Here is a 24,103-nt window from a genome sequence, read left to right as displayed (position 1 = left end):
GGCAAAACAGGCACACACGTTATTTTATAGGGTGACAGGATTGGCTGGCATTAGATTCTTTCATAGCTCAAGTGAAAGACAAGTTCAGAGCTTCCTCACTGAAGATCCAAAGATACAGGGTTTTTATCATGTGATACTTCATTTTTATTTCCTGGCTGATTATTTTTCTTGAATTTTTATCCGGAAGTTTTAATTGGATACTGTGTTATCCACATTCATCTGATATATTTGATAATAACATTGCAGAGTTCCCATAGACAGAGTGCTAGGTGTAAGATACTGAAACCATGCCTCAAATGTTTTGAGTTTTTAAGAAACAAAAATACTAGTTCTAATCAGCCTTGCAATTGAAAGACTGTGGAGTTTATGCAGACTATCAGACAAATATTATTAAAAGCAATTTTAAGAGGACAATTAAAATCTGGAATTAATACATTATGTAGCATATTGGCCAACAGATGCTTTGTTACTCCCCTCCCATTTTTACAGGTACCTTGCATCTAATTACCTGCTCATGTCTTCACTACATGTCCTTTCTTTGCTTCTGCAACTTGCATAAAATTATTAAGAGATACTATTCATTGCTTGAATATAGCTAATGTAATACTGGGTACCTATAAACAAATGAACTGCTTCTGTGGTTTCAGACATATGTATGATGTTTATACTGAAATTTCGCTGTAGCCAAAAGAAGGTGCCTAATCAGTCAGAATCCCTAAATGTGGATCACTGAAGGCATTATAGTTTGTGAAGGTCCTTGAAGTATGTTTTTAGGATATCTGTCTTCCAGAAAAGACATTATGCTTGTATTCAGCTTTCTTTTGATATCAATAGAGATTTCTATGTACCAAAATTTGTTAATGTTGTTGCTTGTCTTATATCCCATTGGTCTGAGTGTACATTCATTTTAGAGCTAAAATCCAAAACTCAGAGAGTAGATTTGATGTATGCAAGCACCAGCAACAGTGCTAATCAACTTGGAGTCAGAATGAGTATAGAATTGTGTATGTTACAGTCTTTGTTAATTACTGATATAACACTTTTTGGCAAAGTGGTTATTAATCTTTTATTCTCAGGATTTGTGCACAAACTGTATCACTATAAAACTAGTATGAGGGCCTAACACCTAACTTCTTTTACCAAAATAACATGTGTGGGGTAATTCTCCAATTTTCTGAGCAGTGATTATTATCAGATGGTGGTAAATATTTAAGGCAGGTTCCATAATTATCTTTTCAATTTAAAATCCTTTTGATATTAAGTAATAATGATGAGTGGTAAATATTTCTATAGTGTGAAATCATTACCACATCAGTGTATGATAATCTCTCAGAAAAATATCAAGAATTATTTAATCTACTGAATATCCAGGCAGTGTATCATTATACTCTAATGTGGCTGCCTACGTTATGGTACTAAGCTTACTTCAGCTTTATGACAGAATGTTACAACAGAAACAAAAAAAGGCACAACAGCTTTTTGAGCTTTTTTTTTTTTTAATTACACACCACAGTTTCCTTAAAGTCCATAAGGTTCAGATTACTTTGCACTAATTTGCTGTTTATTATCAAGACCTTCTTTCAGATGAAGTGTCTGAGTTACTGGACTCACTTGTTGATAACAACACACATTGTTGCCTAGAATTACAGTTTTTGCCATATGCTTAGGGGGAGTACCTGAATTCATCTTTAAATTCCATGCTGGCATTCAGAATGTACACAACTCACTGTTTAAACTGCAGTTTGTCACAGTGCTGCAAGTTGTCTCTAAGTAGTTTTTTAGATAATGAAAGTCAATTTAGGATTCAGTATATTAACTCTTAATCAAATGTTTTAAAGTAAAATCAGTGATGGGATTAGATTTACCAGAAAGTAAATGTACAGAGGTCAAATATAGCCCTCTACCAAAATACAGGCCTAATGTCTCTTTGAAAAGAGACAGTCTTAAAATACCTTCTTTTCAATTCAATATATAAGTCAATATAAAAATTATGTTAATGTATTGATCAGAAAACAAGTGCAAATATACAAAGCCCATGTGATTCAAGAGCTTAATGTATTTATACCGATGCTAGTTGGGTCTCATTGTAGAGCTTTAACAGGAGTCTCTTTTTACTTCTAAATTTTGAGATTTTTTTACATGTATTATGTCAAAAAGTTGAAGCTGTTCTAAGAAAATTTTGCATTTATTGACCTTTCTTTACTCAGTGCAGCACAAGGACTGAGTATTTAAATATTTTTATTATGTAAATTTTGTGAACTTTTTAATTTCTTTAGAAACTTACAAAATAAAAATGGGAAGACATATCTCTGGGTGTTAGAAAACTTTTGACAGGAAGTCAAAGGAGAACTAGAAATTACAGCAGAACAGAGAAGACACAGGGTTTTTTCCTAGTATGGAATCCAGATGAACTAAGATTGATTTGATTAATAGTAGTATTGATAAAATTGTGGTACATTAAGAACTCAATCCAGTAGAAACACAGTATTGATTTGTAGGTTTGAGCATGCAGGCTATACGTATATTTGTGTTGGTAGATTACCATGCTGATGGTACATTTTGAAATGCTTTTTTTCTAAATAAGTATTTTTAAATATATGCATATAATTACTCAAATCTATGTAGATTCTGCAAATGAATTAGTAGGACAAAGCAATCTTTTTCTATAATAGCCCTTCCCAAAAGTGGGCTAAACACATACATACAGTTCTCATTTACATATCCAACTAGCTACATGGATTTTCTTGAGATGCCATTTTGAAAGAACACTTTGGTTGAGCCCAAATATTGCAAGTTTGTGCTTAATAGAAAATGTCTGTCTAAAACATTGAGCACAAAGTAAGATATAGAATGGATGCCCAGCCCAGCCTGCACAACAGGGTTGCTACCATGTTGTTAGAATAATTACGTTTTGGCTGAACTAACTAATTTAGAGAAACTGCTGTACATCGAGCAAGACTGAAAACTTTCCAGGACTGGGTTGGGTTGTTGGGTTTTTTTATTTTTTAGTGTAATTTAAAACAATACCTCTTCTAGCTGCCAACAAACTCTTTCCCTGAATCTCCCCATTCCTGGCTTCCCTCCTAACCATGTCCTGGCTCACCTCCAGAGCTGCCAAGTTTATGCCAGAAGCAGGAGGTAGATTTGTATGGGGCTGGAGGAAGATCTGGAGCTCTGTTAAATTTTCAAGCCCAGATGGGGCAACATGATTTGTGTGTTTATGTCAGTATGCCATACATCACAACTATCTGTGTGCTGACGTCAGCTTTGATTGGACATTAATGTGCTGAACACTGCAAACTAGAAAATACATGATAGATACAGATCTATGGCAACAATGCCAAATAAGCAAATGTCTGTTTGGTGTGGCGATTCACTGTGCAAAATATTTCCCAAGATACCTTGCATTAAGCCAGGAGAATATTTTGACACACTTTAAAAACAAATATAAAATCAGCATGGGCAAACAGACTACAATTTATGAAAGCAAATGTGCGCAGAAGAAGAGCCGAAAACAACGTGTTGAAGTATGTATCACTAGGCAAATATTGAATTGCTATCCCTCACTTTAATCTTTCATGATTAGGATAATGATGAGGATACCTTTGCTGATGGTTGAGCATCTTTCTATCCACAGTTTTTTAACCCATTGTTATCAAAACCAGTGAGCAAAACCAGTAGTGGATGACAAACATATTTTCAAAGATAGAGTGGGGTTTTTAAAACCAAGAGTTCAGGTTAGCTGCCAGAAATCATCGGTGTTTATTTACATGTGTAACAATATCATGTTTCTTGCGTGTACAAATAATACCCAGTAGCAGGCAGAAGAACTGGCAAAATGCGGTGGTGTCTGGTCTGTGGATTTACATAGGTCACTGGCTACTTCAGGTTTATATTTATACCATATTTATGTGATTCCACCAGTAAAGTGATCAAAAGTTTGCATTAAAATATGGTATACTCTCTCTCTCTCCCTGAAAGAGGAATAATTTGCAAGCTAGCTTTAATATTCCAGGGGTGAATATAACAAAGTTTAGGGATTGATGCGTAGGCAGTGTACTCTTACCTCAGACCACTTATGTTATTCCTTGGGAAGGAAATTCTGTAATATGACACTGTTTTGTCATTATCACTCATTAGACTTTGTAGGTAAAATTGAAGTTCCCTGATTCCATGGAGATAGATCATTTTGGCCTGTGCACAAGTAGCAGCTTTGAAAGGAGACCAGCCCCCAGGATTTAATGCCATCTGGCCCATAAGGTGGGGAAGGGAGGGGGTGTAAAGGTATCATGGGATCAGCGGATTTAGGCCTTGCAACCTGAGCAGATTGGGCTGTGCAGGATTGGCCACAGGTTACTTTATATAGTGAACAAGAAACAGAATTCAGATTATTCTTTGATTGGAGTAGGAAATGTTCACCTTTAACATCTGCTTCATAGGCTTCTCTGTGGCTAGGAAATAATTGAAATGTGGGTTCATGGCAGCAATTGGTGTACTGATCACCATTTTAAGAAACACTAGAAGACATAGACTTCTTTAGCATACCTAGGGATGTTTCCCTTCTATCTGCTCCTAATTCCTTTATAAATTATTGAATAACTCACCAGTATTTAAATTTATTTTTTTTTATCACAAGCATCAGTCATAGTTTATTAAAAAACTGCAGAATGTACAAAATGCTTTAAAACTAATAAAAAATACAGCATTGCAACTGGAGCCACAGAGCCAATTCTTCATACTTGGAATGAGTATTCTGAGGTGACTGGTCTTGATACCCCAGAAAGTATGGTGGGTATAGCACCTACAGCCGTCAAGAGCAAGTGTGTACCAGCTGTCCAGGCAGCTTTAAGATAACTACTTCATATCTTAAAGAAATATTTTGCTTTTTAGCACATATTTGTCTCTGGGTTTTTTTCTCATTAAATACTGATATCAAAACATTTAAGAACATTTTATCCGTAGCTGCCTCTGAAGATCACTGTTGTGGCCTTTGAAAATGGCTTTCTGCTATATAAAATTAAGTGAAGAAAAACATGCAGCAAACAGTTTATTTAAGGCACATATACAACAATACATTGTTGCACAAGGCATAAGGCATCCATCACTTATAAATCACAAATATATTCAGAAATGACAATGCAACTTGAAGCTTTAAACTCATATGTTGTATGGAAAGGAAATTTGAGAAAGAAAAATACTGGAGAAAATGCTTTGGTTTCCCATATTGCTTGATGACCAAAATGACTGATCATGTGGGTTTGCTTGTGCAGAATATTGGAGGTGATATGTTCAAGTGTATTAAAACATAAGGTTTTCAGAACAGAAACAAAATCTGGGCATCTGACTCACAGTAGAAGTCAAGGAGAGAGGATTAACTGCCATATAGCTTGTAAATATCTCTTATGTGAGCAAATGCTTGTATTATGAGGGTTTAGGAAAATACGAATTTAGTGCTGAGTTAGCCCTTTTATACTTTCTGCTTATCAGAAGTATGCTTTCATTAGACAGAAATTTCAAGGGGGGTTGGTTTTTGGGGTGTTCTTTGTACAATTTTGTTGGTTTGTTGGGGATTTTTTAAAGAAATTCCTCTATTGTAATTCCTAAGCACTGATGACCTATTTTTTCCCCACAGTTTGTCATTGAGAAGACCAGGGCTTACTCTATGAACATTAATTACCTTTTTCATCACATAGGATGTGTATTTTGTTTCCATGTCTTACAGAATAAAGCAATTATGGAACGTGTAACAAACTTGTCAGATATGGTGGTTGGTCTTGAATCATTTATTGGCTCTGAGAGAGAAACCAATCCATTATACAAGGATTACCACGGTAAGTTCCATCTTTAGCAATGCAAAAAGTCTGCCCTGAGTGTTTCTAGGGCACTTAGCGGCTTAGCCTCCAATTGAGTATCTGCTATAAAAGAGCGTTTGATTTCATTTTAGAATATACCTCTTAAATGTTTCTCCTTGCTAACCAGTCTTGAGTTGGGAAAATTTTCAGTAAAGTGCATTAAGGCTGCAAAAGAAACATGGCAACTCCTTGCATGTTGTCAAGCTGTATTACTGAGGCATGGCTCAATCAGATGTACATCTCAACAGGCAGGCTTTGGGGAATTCACATGCAGAGGAGGCTTGGCAATCATCTGACCAGCGAGCTGAACTTGTCATGAAATCAATACTTTTGATCTGCCAAGTTTTAAATAGAGAACACGGAAAAACATATATTATATTAAGATGAATAAGCTGCTAAATGATGTGCCTATGAACTTTATCCAAAAATAATGTTCTGCTTTCCAGCTTTAAGTTACAGCACTCAGGCATTTAATGAAATGAATGTGGATATGTGTGGCATGTAAAATATGAAACTAATTTTGGTTAAAAGTCGTGTAGCCTTTCAAGTGCTTTATCTTCAAAATGCATAATGGTGTTTAATCTTGCATTTTGATTCCCAAAGATTTTGTTAGCCGTTGCAGCAGAACTATTTAAATTTTTAAAGATTAGATTAGAAGTTATGCATAGCCAAAGCAGTGAATAACAAACAGTTTTAGCTAATCCGAAGTGGTGCTCCGAGTGTGCATAAATTACAGCTATTATTATTGTGATACTACTGTAGTTCCATGGAAACCTTTAGTTGAAAGTAAACTGCTTATCCAAAACCTGCTGTAAACATGTGAGAATGTGGCAGTGTTTTCCACAGCAGAATATATAGAAAGAGAAGCAAAGATGGTGTTGAGACACCACTGTGTGTATGCAGGCTGTAATTAATAAATCAGAGAAAAATCTCTTAGACTATGAAAACAGTGCACATTTCATTATTTGAAAAAAGGTGAATGAAAAAGAAACCATGAACAAAAGCTGGAATCATTTGCCTAATTATTTTTCTGACTATATAATCGTGATGTGGCATTTGTTTATGCTAACATAATTCTGTCAATTTGATACTCCTTTTCCCACTACTGAAGAGATCCTTTAAGACAACATGTGTTTTAGCAGTTATTTCCTGCTTTCCTGTAAAAATGTATGCTAAATAATTTTTGGTACTACTTAACAAAAATTTTATGTTGATAAACATAAGCTTTTGAGGTTTAGGCAACCTAAATTTAACATTATAAAAATAGGCATTTTTAATGGTTTTAACTAACAGATTGTTTTTGCTTAGGAATATATTTTTAAATTATTTCTTTACTGCAGATGATAGAAGATTTTGACGTTACTCAGAAGTTTAAGGAAATTATTATATTTCATGAATCCTGCATTCATAATTTTATTAAACTGCCTGCAAATTTAAATGTTGAAAAGTTAATAAAATAATAAAAGAATTATATAGATGATCCTTAAATAAAATTTTTACAATACTATATGTAAGCAACCCTGTGTTAAACCTGCTGTTCCTGTATATAATAATTATATTTAGAATTCAAAAACTAAGCAAGTATTTCTTCTCTGTCACCAGACTGGAAGCAGAGATAGAAGGTTTCAAAGTGTAAAAATATTTTCCTAGCATTATTGAGAATTTCTTAATTAGTGCCCATAAAAATTTGCTTTTTTAAATATTTCAATTTTAGGAAACTTTCTTCCTTTATTCTTCCTCTTAAAAAATAAATAACACTTGCCTTATTTTAAATTAGGGCTTTAGTGTTTGGGGTTTTCTCACAGCTGCCGTTTTCAAGAGACATGTCTTTTCTAAATGTTCAGTATTTCCATTTAGATGCTGGCTTTATGAATAGCAAATATAGGCCAGTAATTGAGAAGCCCTGTAGAATTTTCCTGGTTTTCAGATGTAGAAAATCACCCTTAGGTTGTTCAGAAACTATATTAGGCTGCACAAAAACCATCCAGCGTCCTTGTCAGAAAAAATCAGCTTGAGCTGCAGCTGACAGAATGCAGAGCTTGCACTGCACCTAGTACTGTTAAAACCATCTGAACAGCTATATCAGCCTCCTGTGTGAAGAAAACGTATTTCTCCTAGGATGGCAGAGGGGTTAAAATTCATCACAAAGCATGCTCTAAATCGGTATTTTCCAGAAACTCTTCTAAAAGTCATTTTCAGGGTGCAGAGCAAAGTACTTCTCATTAGAGCTTCAGTGGTTATCAGTAACCCATAAGCCTTGTTTTGCTGGCTGCTTACTGGTGCATTTAATAAAATAAAGATCACTCAGTGGTGCCGTGGGCAGCATGCAAGGTGATAGCCATATTTGCTTACTGTAAATACAAGAGAAAATCACACACAAACCGGCTGTAGTTTTGACAAGAATTAAGATCCCTCTTTACATCTGTACTTCTGTACCAAAGTGCAATTAGTTTTCCCCGCACAAGGATTTCTGTTTATCTTATTCTGCTTGATTACTTGAGTATAATCGCACCGTTTGCTTCATTGCTCCTGGTAGTAAGCTCCAGTTTAAAAAGGGGAGGATGAGTGTGTGTAAATATACAGATTTCTGCTGTAAGACTCTAATTTATGCATCCGGATGACAGCATTTTCTTAATTTTTTTCCCTCCTTTACTCTTTCTTTCCACAAGGTTTGGTTCATGTACATCAGATTCCTCGGCTTAATAGCTTGATCTGTGATGTATCAGACACGAAGGACCTTGCTTTTAGATTAAAAAGGAAGCTGTTCACCATTGAGGTAAGAGAAACAGTTTTGTTTCACTATTTAGAACCCAAAAGGTGGAGCTAATCCCATCTCTTATGTTTCGTTTTGTGAAATGCATAAATTGTGCATCAGATGTTGTAAATTCATTTCATTCTGGTTTTGCTGTTCAGAGCGGCTTTATAAAATACTGTAGTATGCCTGCTAATTAAAAATGTCTCTTTTGCTGCACTAAATCGGTCCGTTATAAATAGTTTATTTTGGTTTAAAATGTACATAGAAAGTAGGCCACAACCTTCAATAACAAAGCGTGACATGTTTCTAAGGATGTCAGGAGCATATTTAATTAAATGTTAATGACTTGCTCTTACTTGTGTTAGTGGGTGGGAAAGTAGCTACATGTTATTACCCCAGAAGAGGGATTTTAATGTATAATGCTGCCTAAAATTGTGTGTGGTATGAGGGATAAGTGTCCTTATCAGTATTCAGAAACCATTTTCTTTGCATTACTGAAATCACCTTTCGCTCTTTTATGTCATTTTAAACACAGTATCATTTACACTAATGTCCTTAAGTAAATTTCCTACTAAATTTAAACTTTTTTCTGTGACCTTTATGCAGACAGTCCTGATAGAAGGCAGTAATACAAAAGATGTATTTCATTTTAATCTTGCTAAAGAGCAAATGAACATAGCACTATTAAGCAATTAGAGCTGATGTATTTATTAACCAAGTAATGCTTGGAGATGGGAGATGGCTTTTGGGGTGATGTGATAGTCATCGGTACAGTCTGGGCAAATTTTTTTTAACAAAGACATAAAACAGCCAAGCATCCCTGACAAACCATTTTGTTTAATCTCTTTTCAAATGAAAAGCTCTTAAGCAGGCCACTTGTCTTAACTGCTTGAAACCATAAAAAGAGAGAATTGCCACCAATAAATTAGCATATTTTTTACTCCATCACCAAATGATGGTCAATGTGGCTTGGCACTGCTTTGGTGTTTGGGACTTCACCCTTAAGTGACCACTTTGGCCCTTATTTGACCCTCTGCCCTTTTTAGCTGGCCACTTGATAAGGTAACTTAAGGGTTCTCTCTCTTCACTGCCTCCTCCCCTTCACAATTGCAAGTAGCCCTAACCTATAAATCATTGAAAGGGCCCTATCAAGTGACAAATTAAGGTGCCCTCCTCCTAATTAATGGTCATCAATGTCTTTAATTATCTAATCCTATTGAGAGTAGTTAATAGTTAATCAGGCAGCCAGTTCTTCATGCAGGTCATCTCTGCATGAGTGCTAGAAGTTTCTCAACTAGAAGTATCCTCTTCAGAAGCCACTTAAAGGCAAATACGTGCAGGAGGGCTTTTTTCCCAAAGCCATGCCTTTTTAATGTTTCTCACTTTCCAGAGAATGTAGTTAGTGAAACCAGGCATTGTGAGGTATTAAACCATTTTAACAGCTGCTTTTGAGAAGTGCATTAGAAACAAAAACCTTAATAGTCCTTGTTTGTGTTTAAAATACAAATGATCTTACTGGTTAAAGAAGTGCAGAGAAGCGTGCACCCTCATTTCGCAGCATAGTAAATTCTCATTTATTATAGCTGTGAATTAGAATCTTAGGAGGTTTTTTCCTCACTATGAATCCTGACTCATAATATTGGGATTCTAATTTGTGATGTCATTTGGAAGAAAAAACAAAAAAACAAACCCACAAAAAACTAACAAACCCAAACCTTAGCAGGAGGCTCTGGAAAAAGAACTGAATTAGCCATGAGGCAGAATCATTGGAAATGGGTGTAGTGGAACTCCTGAAACATAGTGATGCCTAAGACATGCGTAGATGGCCCACTTGTATAATTTCTCCCTCCATTGCTCAGCTGCAATCCCTTTTGAATAACTTCAGGTTTTGTTAGAGTTATGCTTTCTGTAAGCTGAACTGACATAAACTAGCCCTTTTTGAACATGTTAGATCACTGTCCTACTGTGATCTTCCCGTACACATTTCACTAATCTATAATACATATGTTTTTCTTCCTCATACTATTAGGGGAGGCAGACTACAGCTAAGCTGACTAGAGCAATGAGGTCAATAAGAAAATGGGAGCAAGGGAAAATTGAATTAAAAAGGGATGTAAATATAGTCTTCTAAAATGGGTTTCTGCAGTTAGAATGTGATGAGTCAGCAGTCAGGTTTGGTTCTGGTGGTAAAAACATAAAGCAGCACAACAGTGTGTGTTACAAACAACAGGATGCTTTACACAAAGTATGACTGCGTTTATGGCTCCTTTAGTATGTGGCTTAAATGTGAAACGAAAATATATTTTGAGTTCATTGCCATTTTTTGAAAGCTTCTGCTTAGTTATCCACACAATTTAGGGTAAGAATATTGACCTCTACTTAAAATGCCTCTTTAAAATCAAATTACAATAGAAAAGTCAGAAATACACAACCTATGACTTATGGCAAAATTTCTTCAGAAAGGGTTTTCATCACTAGACCATTTATTTTTACAGTTTAAGATACAGACATGGGACATGGCTTTTCTCATCTCTGGATTGCACACCAGTTAAATAATTCTTTATGGTTTGGCTCTCATCAGTAAAAAAACCCCTTAAATGTCAAATCCTTTTTATTAGACTGGAGTTTTGTGGGCGGGACTCCGCCTCTTTATAGTCGGTAGAATCATTTAACTGTTTCAGGTTTTTTTGTATCTTATTCATCAAAATAAAATCGATTGAAATGCATTCTAAAGGTTGGGGTTTTTTTAATTCAGGATGAAAATGGGTTGTAATGAATATTTATGAGTGGGTTTTTTTTTTTCATTTGTAAATGATGAGGTAGACACTTTCCAGGAAAACTTACGTGTCTGTGGTAAAAGGTGCAGTAACTAGATCAAGCTTTCCCAAATCTTCACACGTTACTTGCTAGCAGTATGTTATTATATCCAGTATTATCAGAGATCTATCTTATGTGCATACCACTTTAAAGGACACAATTTTGAAGTTAGCCTGTCTAATCCTATTTCTTCCCACTTTGGAATCTTAATTAGAAGGAGATAAAAACCATCATTTGACTAAATTATTGTCTCGAATCTGTAGCAAAAGGTATAATCCGCAATTGGGCCAATTAGTGTACCCCATAGTTAGCTATGCTGAGGCAGGAAACTTGATTAGATCTGACACCAGCCTAGTTCCCACTGTTGTTTTGCCAGGTATGATGGTCAGACTTCAAAGGGCTTGAGGCATCAGCAGGGCAAGGTTTGGAGGCCAGCTTAGGTCCGGTCGTTAATCTCTCTGCTAAAACCACAGCAGCCCTCGCACAAAACAAGCTTACACGACACAATCATGCGGTATTAAAGTTTGGGTTGAGTCATGCCAATTTGCCTTTGATTTTCTGATGATTGACTAAAAGATGGCTACATGACTAGACACATACTGAAAGTTTACTGATTAGGTAAGTTCCCCAAATATTTGAAATATTTTTTGATTTCTCAGTTAAATGATATGACAACTTGTTCATCCTAATGAAACTTTTCAGGAGAATTGTTCTTGAGGCGCTCTTCACTTTGTAGCTCTGAATATAAATTTTATCAAGATTTGATACATTCTATAGGAATATTATGTCCATGGTTTTATTTGATAGCACTTTATCTTTCTTGTTCCAAAGCTTCCTGTATCAAAGCTAAAGGAATCTCTGCCTAAATTTGTTTGGGTTTTGGTTTTTTTTTTTTTCACTGCTTGCAGTCTCTAGGGAAACGTTGTCATTTTGGTACATTTAAAATTGCTTGCAAAAAGGGAATTTCCTCTTAATTATTTTCCACCTCACCATTGAGTAAATCGCCGTTCCACGGCTATGATTACATAAGTGTTCCTTTCTTTTGCAGTCTGATTTGTTGAAATATTGCAGTAACAGTGACATGTTTCCATTCTGAGAAAAGCCTAAGGCTGCTTTAGTATTATTCCAAATGATTGAAATTGCCATCTTGCTGACTTTCCCTTGGGCAGCTCAAGGCCTGTTTGCTTTTGTATTTGTTTCACATGTTCCCTCTGAGTTTGGCTGGCAGGACATCATTACCTGGTTTGACAAGACAGTTGGAGAAGATTCATATTTGATTAACTCCCTTTGTTACTGTCTGGTCAACATAAACCTCTGACATTATGTATTTAAAGTAAAAACTTTTGATAAATTCAGCTAAATATTTGCAAATAGGAAAGTTTGCTAAGTTGGTTTTTTTTAATTCCCTAGTTTTGCTTTACTGCTGATTTTTTAAGTTTTTGAGTAACAGTCAATTGTTAAGACTACAGAGAATAAGGTTTTTTCCTACAAGTTTTATAATATAGTTTAAAAAATAGCTGTGCATTTGTTTTATTTGGATCAATACCCAAGTAAGAGCCAGCTATGGCTATATAATGGCTATGTAACACCTATGCAAGCCAGAAAAAAACTCTTTCAAAAAGACAGCTCAGCTTGAAGCCAAAGTGTCATATACTAGTATACATAAGGAATTGCCACACAGAAAAAATCAGTACGTATGCAGAGTTTAATGTATGAGTTCAGGAGATTGTTTTCTGAGAGGCATTGCCTAACAGGAGGAGAAGAAAGTCAGAATTAGAGGAGTGCTGTGGCAGGAAAGTCTCTCATTTCTCAGTAGTAGACAGATACAATATGGAACTATGGAGTGCTCTGCAGTGTGTTTTTCCTCGTGGTAACTGCCAGAGCAAAAGGTGGTCTTTGGAAGGAAACATAATCACAAAACCCAGCAATTGAGTCTGTACAGAATTAAAAATAAATGTATTATTCCAAAGGCATTAAAATAATGTCCTTTCTCCATTTTTCAGCAAAGGACTATAAGAAAATTCATGATTGCCAAAATAAGTAAGATCAAATTGCAACTGCAGATGATGCTACATGTCCAGCATTGGTATTTGGAAGCAGGCTTAAAACTCTTTTAACATGATGAGTTTGGCAATTAAAAACAGGAAATATATCTTAGGTAGCTTCCATCTGAAATCTGTATTTCTACTTTTTTTTTTTTTTTTTTTATCTCTTTTCATGGTTTATTTTGTACAGACTACACTGTGGTAAACTTATTTGCAAAGGAAAAGTGCAATTAGCCCCTGCTGTAAATTACGTGCCAAAACAGGTGGGTAAGATGAAGTCAGAACTGATGCCTACAGTGATTCAGTGCAGTAGTAGCATAGCACAAGTGTGGTCTTAAGTGACTCAGGGGATTGTGATGTCACTGAGTGACAAAACTGTGCTTCTGGAAACATTTTGTAATTGTTTATTAAACACATCAAGAACAGGTATGCACATAATGGTTTAGAGCTATTCATGAACTATTTCTTCTGGAGGAACAAATCAACAGCATCACCAGCACACATGGAATCAACATATATTTAAAATATGCACACATCCTATACCAGCCTCTGTATCAGTGAAAAATAGAAAGTATCTGCTGTACCTCTAATAGCATCACTTCTTATGGGCCTCACTCAGGAAAACTTGAAGCAGCCATACCAATGACTCATCCCAATCCTGATCATATTTCGTTCATGTTTATAAAGCTGATCAATTTTGTAAATAAACATATTTGAATCATAGAATCACAGAATGATCACATTGATGAAATATTTTGAAGAATTTGAGAGCTGGATAGCTGGCAAAGGCAAAAAAATGGTTTATTAGAAATTTAAGTAAGGTGATAACAATCAGTCAGCAAAATATGGGAATGAATTCCTGTTCACTGACATACAGTTCACACGGTGTAATGCCAAAGCTAACATTAGGTGACCCGACACATGTTGTCATACTGGGAGCTTAGTCAATATACCTTTGTATATAGATAAAAGTAACTGTACTTTAAGATCACACGCTGTTGACATTGCAAGACTAGATAGGGCCTTAAAACTTCATAATGGAAGCTGCTTTTCCCAAATCAGAGGATAACACAGTTGTGACTGCCAGCTGCCCAGTGCTGGGCCCATGAATGAAACTTTACAGGTATTAGTGATTCAAAGGTGAGACAGAACTTCTCTGAAGGGCTTCAGAAAGGGTATTACTTTAGTTTTCCAAGCTAGTAAAATCTTTGGGGCCTCTCATCCCCATGTATTTGAGAACACAAGTACCCTTGGGACTTACCCATGGAAAACTTTCTCTTCAAACTGCCCTAAGCAGATTGAACCAGCAAACTCTAGTACTGCATGCTCCACTTCATCTCAGGGACTCACATGCAGGGAAATCTGCATATAAAACTAAGCTTTATAACAGAGAGAGGTAAAACTTTCTAATAAAATTCAACTGAAATTTATGCCAGTCAAACCACTGTTGCATTGATTTTTCCTGTCCATTTTCCCTATGATATTAATAAAGAAATTACCACTGGGTAATTTAAATGTAGATCAAAAGATTATAATTATAGCACCATAACAATTAATAATAATACTTGCAAAAATATTCTCCCACAAAACTAATTCTGTCATAATTCCAAGCTCCTTTCTGTATTATTTCATCTAGTAGCCAGTTCAGGTTCTCTTTACCTGGTATGGTGTTCTTCGCTGAATTGTTTTGTCAGATGCTGTCAAGCCAACCTACCATTGTTAAAGAAAATCAAACTAAATCATTTTGGCATGAGCCTTCCAGGAATAAGGCACAGAATATGAAGGGTTTGATGAAATCAAGGATTTGATTTCAATATTGTAAAAGACTGCCTGTCAAAAATGTATTACATTCTTTCAAACAATTTTGAATAAATAAATGTGTTTAAAATTGTGACAGTACAATTTAGATAAAGTTTTGGTAGATATTTTTGAATTATAATAACTTGAGGTAAAACAATACTTGGAGTGCTCCTATTTAAAAAGAAAAAATCCCTGTGATTGCTAATGTTACATAGAACTGAAATCAAGGAATAAGTTTTATGTATTATATGGAATCTCAGAATACTTTTATCTTGTGAACCTGTGGCAAAGTATAATTTGAAAATATCACTTTCTTATTGGATAATACTGAATAATGTAGATTGGATTATTTTTATATTCTGAAGATGAATACAGGAAGGTGCCATTAACTTTGAGAGTGCATATGAAAATTTGTAATAACCTGAAATTTATTTCTTAATTAACTTGTTTTTACGGGTTGTTTGGCATTATACAGGTATAACATGAAGGCTCTGTTCAGTTTTTGAAAACTTTAATATTTATAATCCAGTGCATCTGCAGTTCCTTGTCAGTAAACAGAACTCTTTTTTTAAAAACAACCCAAATAATTATGTTGTTTAGAAATATTTATACCGTAATTGTGTTGTCTCAATGGAGGAACATGCAACAAAGCCATTAATGCAATTAAAGGTCACTTGTACATATTGTAATGGACTGACTGCTCATGCACAGGATCTGTGCTAAGGGTAAGTGCTGCAGCATGAAATGGATTGGCCTTGTTCAGTCTGTAAATAAATGGGTCAACTTATCTTGTATTTTGCCAAAGTAGTTGACATGTTCCCACTTTCTTAGTATTAGAAGACAGGTAGGCTAAAGAGATCTTTCATTAAAATGTTGGTTGGTAAAGATTAAAAAAACTCTATCTACAAGGATTATATTTTTCATTTATGCTTTTTAGACAGAGGTCTGTGGGTATAAGTTAGAAAGACGTTGATGGTGAGTTATTAAGAAGCAAAGAGAGTTAAGCATCATATTCATAGTAGTTCTCAGCAGGAGCTGAGTGCCACCTCCATTAAATGCTCTTTAAAATACCACCACATTTTAATATAAGTATGATACTTCGTAATTATATCATGTTCTCATTTTCAGATAATAGCGAATTCAAACATGCCATTGCACAGTAGAACAAATCTGTGAATTAAATATATATGTAAAGCAGAAACATAAAAACTGAAGCTTTTAGGAAGTCCCATTTCCTCAACTACTGGTCTGTATCATACATGAGCCTTATTGAAATGCATTGGAATAGGAGTTCAGGGCTGTTTACTGAAAAGTTGAGAATAGGATGACTTTGCAACTCCATGGAAGATGGACATCCATATGGATCTTCTTGTCTCAATACTATTTGTTTTGCTTTTGATTTTTGATCTTTGGGTAGAAAGTGATTCAAAGTACTCTGTGAACCAGGAAACTGTGAGATGGCCCCATCAAAAATTTGGAAAGGGTTAAAATGTCAATTTTACCACATTTGCTATGACTAGGAATGTGTTTAATAAAACAAAATCCAGAATGCTTTATTGTAATTTTTCAAATTTAAGATTAAGGATTAATATTTCCAATCCTGTGAAAAAACAGTGATTTTCAATTAACATAAATTTGTAAGGAAACCACACCAAAAATATATACATAGAATGCAAAGTACTGTAGGTGAAGAAAAAAATTATCAGTAACTGTTGTGCAAACCCTGCTTTCTGTTTTGGCCAAAATATGGGTTATTATTTGTGACTGAATTCCAAAGTACATTTTATTTTGATATTTCTGGCCAAGAGGAGTGTGCAAAAAGTAGATTGTCATAAGCAAAATGGCTGAGGACTACAGTGCCTAAGGCATAAATAAACTCAGATTATGGTCATGCCATCTTTATTCCACTCTTCCTCATAGTTGTTTCAATTGCATGTTTTTTATATGTTTGGGGGTTTTTGACATTTACTTTTTCTTGGTTGTAATGCATATGGTTTTCAGAGGATTCTGTACCATGCATAATGCAATTGAAAATTTCTTATTGCATGTTAAAACCTAACTCCTTTGAAATACCAAGTGAGACTGTCTCCAAGAAGAAAAATACTAATTTTTTTTAAAGGGCTATTTCTTTACAGCTTAACATTAACATAATAGTGACTCTTTTCAAAATAATAGCTTGAATTTGAATGTCATTTCCAAGTAACAGTTCAGTTCTCCCTTTCCTAATTCTTTCCTTCCAAAGAAATGAGCAGTAATTGTATAATGTACAATAACCAAAGCTTTGTATTGATGTCCATAAATACATAAATAAAGTTAATTTGGGTGCCAACAAATACCAACCACAGATAGTTTGAATTTCAGAAAACAGCTGGTGGTGTTTGCTGAAAATAATTCGCTTTAAACACCTCGTTTCAGGTATTTAAAGTTTGAGAAACCTTAGCTTATGAAAATACTCTCTATGGGCTCTTCATCTTCAAAGTGCAAAAATTACTAAACAGTTTTCACCATCATTCATAAAATTCATATGTTTTCATAACAGTTACCAGATGGACTTACCTTTTTCTTATATTGAACCACTGATCTTTGGAATTAGTCTCGTTCAAAAGTATAAGCAGAAAACAAAAATAAAAAACAGTTTATCACTTTTAAGTGGGAAGATGTGGCTATTGCGTCCAAAACGGTGCTTGCTATTCTTAAAATAACCCAATTCTTTAACATGTCAAGTTTTAAGGTCTTTAGCAATCTTTCTAAGGGGCTGTACATTTGCTTGGTCTGAAAAGGACACGCTTTGTGTGACGTGCATATGGATGCTTGAGGTGGAGTCTTGGTACCTGAGTCTTGAGAAGTCCCTGTGATATATATAGAATATCTACTGAATAGATCCTTGGTGGTGCATTTGTAAGGAAAACATTTAATTTGTTTGGTTAACAGCTGTAGAGTGACCTGCCTTGTCATTGGGTTGGCTCCAGAGTCTCCAGCTGGAGGAGTTAAGAGCTGTGCAGTTGGCAGATAGGCCTGGGGTCTGTGAGGGGCAGACAAACTTTAGCAACAGCGGTTGCATTCCATTGTTCTCAGCCAAGGATTACAGTGTGCTAGGATAGGTTTTGGACTTGCACCCTTACTTGCTTGTCTCTGTGAGCCAACATGCAACTCGATGAACAAGAGGATAAGTTTTGCTTGTACTGAGTGTCATCATTATTTCTCCTTTTTAGGGGCTTGTGTGTGTAACCTTCAGTTTGTATGGTTATCTGTGTAACCATATACTTGAAAAAAGTGTAGCAAAATATAAAGGTTTAATACAATAATTGCTACTTTTTGTTTTAAATCCCATGTATCATATTAGAGTGAAAAAGATTAAACTATGGAAGACCTTCTGGTTTGTTCTAGTAGGGTTTTTTTGCTTAAAGCTGTAGGTTTCCTAAATTGGTATTGTTCACATGTGGATTGAGAGTAGGAGCCAAGTATAGGGCTATATACTTCAGCTACACTCTGAGGACAGACCAAGGGAAATCTGTTTGTAGATACAACCATAGCTGGTACCCATCTTGATATACAGTATGTGTGATGTATAGAATAAACACACCCCTCAGCCAATTGAGCTGCCATATGCTACTAACTGAGCCATGTTTTATTTTCAGCCCTTTATTATATGGTGTTATCCATTGGTTGCATCTTCTCTCTCACTGATTTATTAGGGATTTAGTAATGTGTTGCTTAATCAATAAACCCAGTAGTATTTTAAGTCAGTTATGTCTCAGGTCTGCAATCCAAATCCTCTGAGGCAACATAATATTCTTCTTAATCAGTTCTTCTCATGTTTTGGTATAAAACTTTGTAATTCTGGGTGGATTACATGTTTCCTATGCTGCCTCAAGTGCCCTTTCCCAAGCCTTTTGCTACTAGAGGGTACTCTGACAGGAGTTACATGAGCTTTAGCTGCTATAATATATATATAAACATCCTTCTAGCACGGATGTTTATTAATTGATATGAATCTGTAATTATTTTGTAATTCTTGTTACTATTAGAATGAGGAATTAGTAAGAGGAAAATCTAATATTTGTGTTTAGATCTGCTCCTCAATAGTGGCATAGCCATGGGCTGTTTGTGCTTGGTCTGCATCATCCAAACTAAAAATAGCCTTCCTGTCATTTTATTGGCAGAGTTTTAGCTACTCCTTTAATTCTGTTTAAAAATGGATAGAGAGAAAGAAGCATAAATATTGAATGTGTGCAGATATTTCAGTAAGTAACTAAAAGGAGGTTCCTGGTGGTTTGAAGAGCTGTATAGTTAAATGAAAGTTGGATTTTGCTTTGGTAAAGAGGCATTTTGTAAATTATGTTCATCTTTAAATGTATTAGGTTAAATAGTTGGTTTTATATGTGTATCATTAAAGTAGCTACTTCTAAGTATCTAGGGATTAACATAAAGTTGTTTTATTTTATTACTGCCTTGGTTAGGCTTTTTTTTTCTTTTTGTGTTTCCTTCACATTTTTGTAAGAAATTAATGATGAGGGTTTTTTTTCTCATCAGTTAAATAAAAATCTACATGATTTCTAGTTTTTCTTTGAATAAAGTGAATTTTAGCAGAGTAAGAAGACAAATCACTACTGCCTGCTAAAATCATGAACAATGCTTTGAAATGTTCTGGTTAGTTTTGTTTTTTGAAAACCTGTGGAAATAGCAAAGGAAGATCTGTCTTGTTCTTGGTCTGTCTGTTCTAAGAAACCATGGGCTACTTTAGGAACTTTCAGGACCACAGTTACCGTATAGAAAAGACAGTTTTGACGTGGATTTGCATCTGTGTTGGTTTTTTCCTTATCTGAAAAGGGCATTCTGGTTTTGAAAAAGCCATGAGAATTCGATTCAGGTTGCTGAAACGTCCCTAAACCTACCAAGGAAAATTTCTGCTCTGTTTGTAGAGCGAGACTCTGAGGTGGAAGGGTTAAATGGAAAGGAGTTTGTCAGAGGACTACTTATATCTTAAATAAGAAGCACTTCTTCCCCGTGTAGTCTGAACTGGAAATTACACATACATTGTGGTCTCTTCTACTTTTGCCTCCCCTGTCTTGTTCATCTGCACCATGGTGCATATTTGCATCTTTTAGGACAATATTATTCTGCATGTTGAGTTTCAGAGTTGTTTATGCTCACACAAATAGGTGTATCTAGAATGCTTTTTTGCAACATTTATTTGGGTTTTGTTATTTTTTGTTTCTTGGGTTTGTGTTTTGAAATTATTTTGTTACTTTAAAAATTTATCAAAAAGGTTAGCATTTATTGAAGTTTCACTAAGAGAAGATGTGTTTGAAAGTAAGTTATGTTAACTGCTGTGTTTAAGGAAGCTTGTTTTTACAGATGAGATTTGGAAAAGAGAAGAGTCAACACTGCAGTTTTTACATTAGAGTATCTGAAGTAAGATGACTCGTTGCATTCCATCAGTTGCAAGTGCATAGCATTGACATAGGAGGGTATCAATTTTCAGAACTGATTATCAAACGAGTTTTTTCACCAACATTTACTGGTGAAAATTAGGCATAACTAGAGTGTGTTATGTGTACAGTCTAGACATCTGGTAAAAATTTATAAATAAAGCAGAATTTGGACAAAGCCAGAAATAGTCAGAGATCATTTTTATTGAGCAATGTATCACCACTTCCATGAAGTGTTTGGTTAATGGATATCCAAACTATTTTATGAGTATTTTTAAGCTTTTTTTCCTAAAAGAGGAAATGTGGTTCTGTACAAAATTACATTCCTAAAAGATTTACTGTTCTCAGCCTAATAAAAGCATTGTAAAATCATTTTGTACGTTGAAAAATCAAACCAGTTATTCTTATTTCAAGTTTCAACTAATATATTGTTCAGTATGGTTGTATGATAAACACATTATTCCTTGAACAGGAATTAAGGGTAAAGCTGCCAGGAAGGGGTTTTGTTGTCAGAGTAGTTCCCGCCTCATGTTTTGTAAGAGATTTCATGGTCCCATTGTAAAGAGTGGATGATTTAAAACGTGTTCCCAAGATAAACTTTCCCATTGTCATTAATGAGGATGGATAATACTGAGTGACAAGTGCATTAGGAATGACACAGAAAGAGCTGTTAGATTTGTCAGAGCATATCACTTCAGGCAATGAAACTTGAGGACATTCTCTTTTAGCAATTTTTTGCTATTTATTAGAGAATCAGGGATTGTGATTGCTCACACAGGTGGATTTTTACTGTTTCATTCATTAAATATTTAGGTACCTTCGAAAAGGTAAAGGTGAAAAGTGTGACCATTACACTCCACTGTGAGGGGTACCAATGGTTGTTTAGTGTACGAGTAATTCAGCAAAACTAATAGACCTTTTATTTGGTTTTAAAATGATTATTTGGTGGATAAATTTTAATTTGCAATATTTTTACTGAACAGGAATATTTAAAATTATATAATAAGAATTGCTCTTAACTGTCATAGTTGAGCTTAAAGAAGCTTAAAATTAGGACGCTATACATGTCATTTACATTGACTTAAAAAGTTGTATTTCTCCACGGAGAAAGACTTTTTAAATATTTATCTCTGAATAATTAATAATGGATGACTTTTTCTGGTGTTCAAAATCTTTCCAAACTACAACATGCCTATCAATTTCCATTTTGAACATGCAATTGGTCACTTTTTCGCCTTGATTCATCTTGCCTGGCTGCCAACCAAATTTTGCCTCCGTGTACCTTCTTGACACTAATAATGACTGAGTTTCTGTTCGTTTGCGTGCAAGATTTCCCAAGCGGCAGTTTGGGGCTGGGATAAACTATCTATCATGATTGCGTACAACTAATCTGCCTCAACCAAACCACCCAATGATTGAAATTACATTTGACAATTCACCTCTCCTTGGCGTGCCTGAGGTGAACATAGCTACAGACCATCCCCGGAAGGGCATAGCAACCCCTCCATATGTTGGGGAGGATCCTTTTATTTGTGTCAAGAGACTTTTAGCAAAGCATGTATAGGCAGAGGTTTATTTTTTTTCTTAGATTTCCTTGTTTTCAAATGTGTGGCTGCTGCTTTCTCCTAACCAAAGCATTTTGGTTTTGTGAAGTGTTTTATGAATTTTAATTCCTTAAAACTGTTAAAATCTTTCTCTCACATAAGCCAGTGCAATACTGGATGTATAGGAGATAAAAAATTCAAGAGATATTTAAAATGTCATGTATTGTTTGTTAGAATGTTGTGCTATTAATAGATCACTAGTGCTAGTCAAGCATCAGACAAGATGCCTGTTACTGTGTTGACCTTTACCAAAGCTTACACCTGCTTGGAGCATTCTGATAACATAGAACCTAAGAAAGAATGACAAAGCAAAATTTGCTTCTGTCATATAAGAAATCTTTTCATTCTTTTCCAAGTGTAAAATTATTTCATATTGTGTATAGTTACTGGTTTGTAAAGCTGTGTGTGCAAATGTGATCTGACAAAACAGACCCTTTCTTTATGGGTAAGATTACTCAATCTTCAAAGTAAAAAGCTTTTTCGGATTTCTTTTTGCTAAGTACTGTCTTTTTTGTATGATTTCAATTTTATTGTAATAATTTAAGTAACAGCCTGTGTCATCAGGAGTGCTCTTCATTGCTGGGCTGGATCATTAGCTTCATTGGATATAATTAATTTGTTCAAAGTTCCTGAATAGTTAGGGTAATACAGATCTGTTTCTAGGGAGATGGATTCCTTGTAGTTTTCTGCTATAGTTACAATATATTGAGTTAAAACATATACAGTTTTGATAGATGGACCCCCTCCAGAACAAGTTATTCTATGAATCTGTAATAATCTAGACAGAAAATACTATGGAATGGCATTCTGGAATATGCTTTGATTTCTCACTCTTTTTTGTGGCAGTGTGTTTTGCTGTATTTGTGTGTTTCAGCAGAAGCACAAAGACCCACAATCAGATTGTCCTTTCAAATAAGTACGGTCCATTCCTGTTGCTGAAAAGGGTAGTTTCAGTTGTGCACTCTTAAAGACATGACTATCAGCCTCATTTTTTTTCTGACGCATCAAGTCGTACTTCCCTCCTTTCTTAAAACTGAAATACACTTTTTCAAGCACTTTCATTCAGCAGATTAAGTTCAAGCTGAATTAATAATCTTTCTGAAATGCTTGACAGCTGAATGCAGTACATGTTCTCTATCTATCTCAGTTGTGGGGAAGAAGCTAAGTAACATGGGTATCATGCTCTCCATAGCATTTCCAGCCAAGTCCAGAAGAATCAGGACTCTTTTGAATATATAAATAATTAATCTTAGTAAGCAGCTGCTTTGAATGCAGGAAAGAATAACCCAGCCACACAGCCATGTTCAGTTCATGTGTTGTATAGTAGCAGTATACTAAATCTACACAGAATTTATGTCCTGTTTTCCATATTTATTCATTTATTTATTATGATTAATTTTGTTCTCAGCCTTTTTTTCTATCATTATATCTCTGTTCCCTGTGTAGATGGTGTCATCTCTAAACCAGCTCTCATGGGTACAAGAAGCAATTCTGAGATGTTAGTTAGGGGGAAGTTTTTTACAGAGAGAGTGGTGAGGTGCTGGAACGGGCTGCCCAGAGGGGTGGTGGGTGCTCCGTCCCTGGAGGTGTTCAAGGCCAGGTTGAATGGAGCCCTGGGTAACCTTGTCTAGGTCTAGGCCTGGAGGTTGGTGGCCCTGCCTGTGGCAGGGGGGTTGGAGCTCTATGATCCTTGGGGTTCCTTCCAACCTATGCCATTCTATGATTCTATGTTAGACCTGGTAGAGGACCCACTTAAACCACAGATGTTTGCACCATATTACCTTGACACATTCTTTGT

General features: G+C 35.3%; 1 protein-coding gene across 1 annotated transcript in view; it reads left to right on the top strand.

Moving 5' to 3' along the window:
- ELP4 (elongator acetyltransferase complex subunit 4) overlaps window positions 1-24,103 on the top strand; it is a gene marked incomplete at its 5' end in the record, with an annotated part of 151,929 nt that overhangs the window by 63,132 nt on the left and 64,694 nt on the right. Inside the window, 2 exons of the mRNA XM_084263590.1 lie at window positions 5,723-5,831; window positions 8,522-8,628. Coding sequence (XP_084119716.1) covers window positions 5,723-5,831; window positions 8,522-8,628 — 216 coding nt within the window. The remainder of the gene's footprint in view (window positions 1-5,722; window positions 5,832-8,521; window positions 8,629-24,103) is intronic.

Source organism: Gallinula chloropus, assembly GCF_964237585.1.
Source record: "Gallinula chloropus genome assembly, chromosome: 4".
Lineage (NCBI taxonomy): Eukaryota > Metazoa > Chordata > Aves > Gruiformes > Rallidae > Gallinula > Gallinula chloropus.
This window is presented reverse-complemented; position numbering and strand designations above follow the sequence as displayed.